The following is a 2979-nucleotide window of genomic DNA, read 5'->3' as shown; positions in this document are numbered from 1 at the left end:
GAGCTTCTGCACAATAAAACCCAGATTCTCATGCACCTTGCACATGCATGTGTCCCGGTCACTCAGAGTTGGATGAACAACCCAAAAAGGTCGAAGCAAACAGAAGAGTGAGTAAGAGATGGAGCTTTCTTCTTCAGCCAAAAATTTAATGTGCAAATTTTTCATGGTATCCAAAAGGAAACGTTTTTGCTTTTTGTTTTTTTTCCAAGTGATGGTCTGCCTCTTCCCAGTTGTGATGCGACTCACATCATCCCTTGAGTAGAAAGCTCTCACTCTGCTTAACAAACTATCTCCAACCCTGTTGTTCCGCTTCCGCTGGTAGGTGTAGTTAACCTTTCCATTTTTCTCATTCTTCCATCTTTTCTTTGAAAAGCCCAATGAATTTTGAGCCAAGCGCTGCAGCCTGTACTTTTTCAGAACTTTTCCTGTTGTTATTTTTGAAATTATTTGCCTTTCCCTCTCCCCCTGTGCTGCTTTGTATTTGTTTCGGATGTCCTCTACCAGAGCCTCATGAAACAAAAGAGTCTTCTGAATAGCTGCACATGGAAGCTGTCTCATCTGCCTTTTTACTTTTGTGCGCGGAGAAGCATTATTCTTTTTCATGCGCTGGACTTGTTTCTTGTACTTTTCTATTTTTTGGGTTTGTTTCTTCAACATAACCTGTAATTCTTGAATTTTCTTCTGAAGATTCTTTTGTTTTTTTCGTCTACTTTTCTGCCCTTGATTGTGTTGCCTAAAACACACATTGATTGATTGATTGATTGATTGAGTACTTTATTAATCCCCGAAGGGAAATTATGGAATGCATCACATTAAATAACACATTGCAGTTGGTTAAATGTACTGTTACATTATCTCTGTGACTCAATAAGCAGAATTTAATACTATAATGCAATAATGTCTATTTCCATCAGCTACTTCTAAATAAATTCTAACATTTGGTTGTTGCACAACTAAGGTTGCAAAATTCAAAGTTGGAAACTTTCCATAGGAATTAACTGGAATAAACTAGAAATTTGCGAAGTTGCAAGTTAGCCTTTAACAGGAAACTTATATGTCGTTTAATTTCTCTCCTGCACTGGTCATTCTTCTATCACATGCACAGATCATTTCTACAGTATAATCCTGCTCACTACAGCCACAATACTGCATCTGAGCCCACACACTACATCCAGTCAAGTTTGAATCAGAATACTCCGTTGCACATTTTCTTTGACACTTGACCCATTTCATAAACTACACCTGGAAGTGCTTGGTTGTGGATCTACAGCTTGTGCTGGTGATAACTGGGGACTGTGTGAAGGGGTGATGAGGTGTTGTAGAGCTTCTTTCCTGTCCTTGATTCTATGGTATGTTTCCCTCCATTTTTTGCGTTGTCTGCGCTTTTCTCTCTCACTTAGGTTATTGATCCTTTTCTTCCTGCCTGATTTTAGATCCTCCCTGTATTTTTCTCGTTCCTTCTCTAAATATTTTTCTCTCCTCTCTGGGTCAGCATCACGTCGAGCACGATAGCGTCGTTGCTTTTCTGCAGCACTTCGTGGTAGATTGGTACCCTGTAAGTATGGTATTCACATTGTGAAACTGATATTAAATCTCAACAACTTCAGTCATTTCAACTGTAAACCTTAAAAAAGGTGAATAGTATTACATTGACTAATATTCACACTAATAAATCAATAAACCAGAGGACTCTACTCACTCCTGTTACTGGCACTCAGTCATGTTACTCTTTATATGAGTAACAGGACTGAAAGTAACAGGACTGAGTTTTTAGCATAGAATTAGCAAAAACATAAAATATAGCTACATGGCGGCTATGCTAATAGCACGAGGACACTAAGCACATTTTAGTGATTTTCCTAAAATTGTATTCTAAAAATAAACAAATAACATCTAGGAATTAATTAAGGTAACAGGAGAGATCGTTGAGATTTACCTCCTCAGTCATACTTACAAAATGATCAAATATACAGAAAAAAAAGGAGGGAACTTACTTTTGGTCTTCCCATGGCCTTCAGAAGATCCAACTGATGCAACTTCCTGTTGAACATGTGACTTGTGGAATGTTCCAAATTTTTCAGATGGGGTAATGTGTTATGGTAACAGGACTGAGTGAAAACCTAGGGACACAAATAAAATGTTTATTTGAACTTAAATATTATGGATTTTTTATGAAAAAAATATTTTTAACGCATATATGGGATTTGGAGTCACACAACAATGCAAAAAAAACTACATCTCCGAAGGATTTTAATAATTATATTTTATGGTAAAGTGTATAGTTAGAGAGCCGGAACAGGTAACAAATGCTATTTTTTCAGTGTTATAGGTAGTTTTTATTAATGTTTTTAATTGTATATCTTAAAATTGCAATTAGGTCAATGTATAAGACACTATGCTTAATAATAAAATGTATTTTACAGTTATTTTTTGTGCACATTTATACATGTAATGTCCTGGGGACGGAAATGGCACCGATTCGGCGGAATATATGGCATCCCGGAGCTGCGCTCTGCGTTGCTGTCCCCTGCTGTCCAGCAGGTGGATCACCGCGGTTCCTCTCTGTTGCGCCATCCCGCTGCACTTGCTTCCATCCGCTAACTCCACTAAGTGGGTGCTTGGCTGGAACGAGTGGTCGAAGCTCTCGAACTTGCTGATGTCGTTGACGATGTGAGAAGTCGCTCCCGCGTCCACCATGATCCCCTTCTTCTTCATGTGGCCCGGTGGTCTCTCTCTCTGGACGTAGTTGGCCATGAAGATGGAATCGTTGGCTCCGTCTTGCTCCTCCGCAAATTTCCTGGCGTCATCTTGCCCATGCTTCTTCTTGCAGAGGGACTCTGCATGCGTGGCGTTCTTGCAATGGCTGCACCAGACTCGTCTGTAGCATTTTCGCGCTCTGTGTCCCTTTGTTCCACACTTATAGCACGTAATGTCTGCATCGTCGTCTTTTCTTCTATTTTCTGGTTTGCTTTGCCCTTT

The 2979-nt window shown here is 39.5% G+C and overlaps 1 protein-coding gene across 1 annotated transcript; it reads right to left on the bottom strand.

Moving 5' to 3' along the window:
• Positions 1–838: 838 nt before the first annotated feature.
• Positions 839–2152, bottom strand: LOC134305916 (E3 ubiquitin-protein ligase BRE1A-like). Its single transcript, XM_062990236.1, has 2 exons — positions 1995–2152; positions 839–1553 (listed from the first exon to the last, which is right to left on the bottom strand). The coding sequence occupies exons 1-2, from the start codon at positions 2049–2051 to the stop codon at positions 1230–1232; spliced, it is 381 nt and encodes a 126-aa protein (XP_062846306.1). The 5' UTR covers positions 2052–2152; the 3' UTR covers positions 839–1229.
• Positions 2153–2979: the final 827 nt, after the last annotated feature.

The sequence above is a fragment of the Trichomycterus rosablanca genome, unplaced genomic scaffold, assembly GCF_030014385.1.
Source record: "Trichomycterus rosablanca isolate fTriRos1 unplaced genomic scaffold, fTriRos1.hap1 scaffold_165, whole genome shotgun sequence".
In the NCBI taxonomy this organism is placed as follows: domain Eukaryota; kingdom Metazoa; phylum Chordata; class Actinopteri; order Siluriformes; family Trichomycteridae; genus Trichomycterus; species Trichomycterus rosablanca.
The sequence above is the reverse complement of the archived record's forward strand: the minus strand, read 5'-3'. Positions and strand labels throughout refer to the sequence as shown.

What these genes read in the sequence shown, in the direction of transcription:
- LOC134305916 (XM_062990236.1), bottom strand. Translation starts at nt 2,051, where the DNA reads ATGTTCAACAGGAAGTTGCATCAGTTGGATCTTCTGAAGGCCATGGGA. An exon ending in AGGCCATGGGAAGACCAAAA is followed by an intron (nt 1,554 to 1,994) that starts GTAAGTTCCCTC and finishes CCATACTTACAG; the next exon opens with GGTACCAATCTACCACGAAG.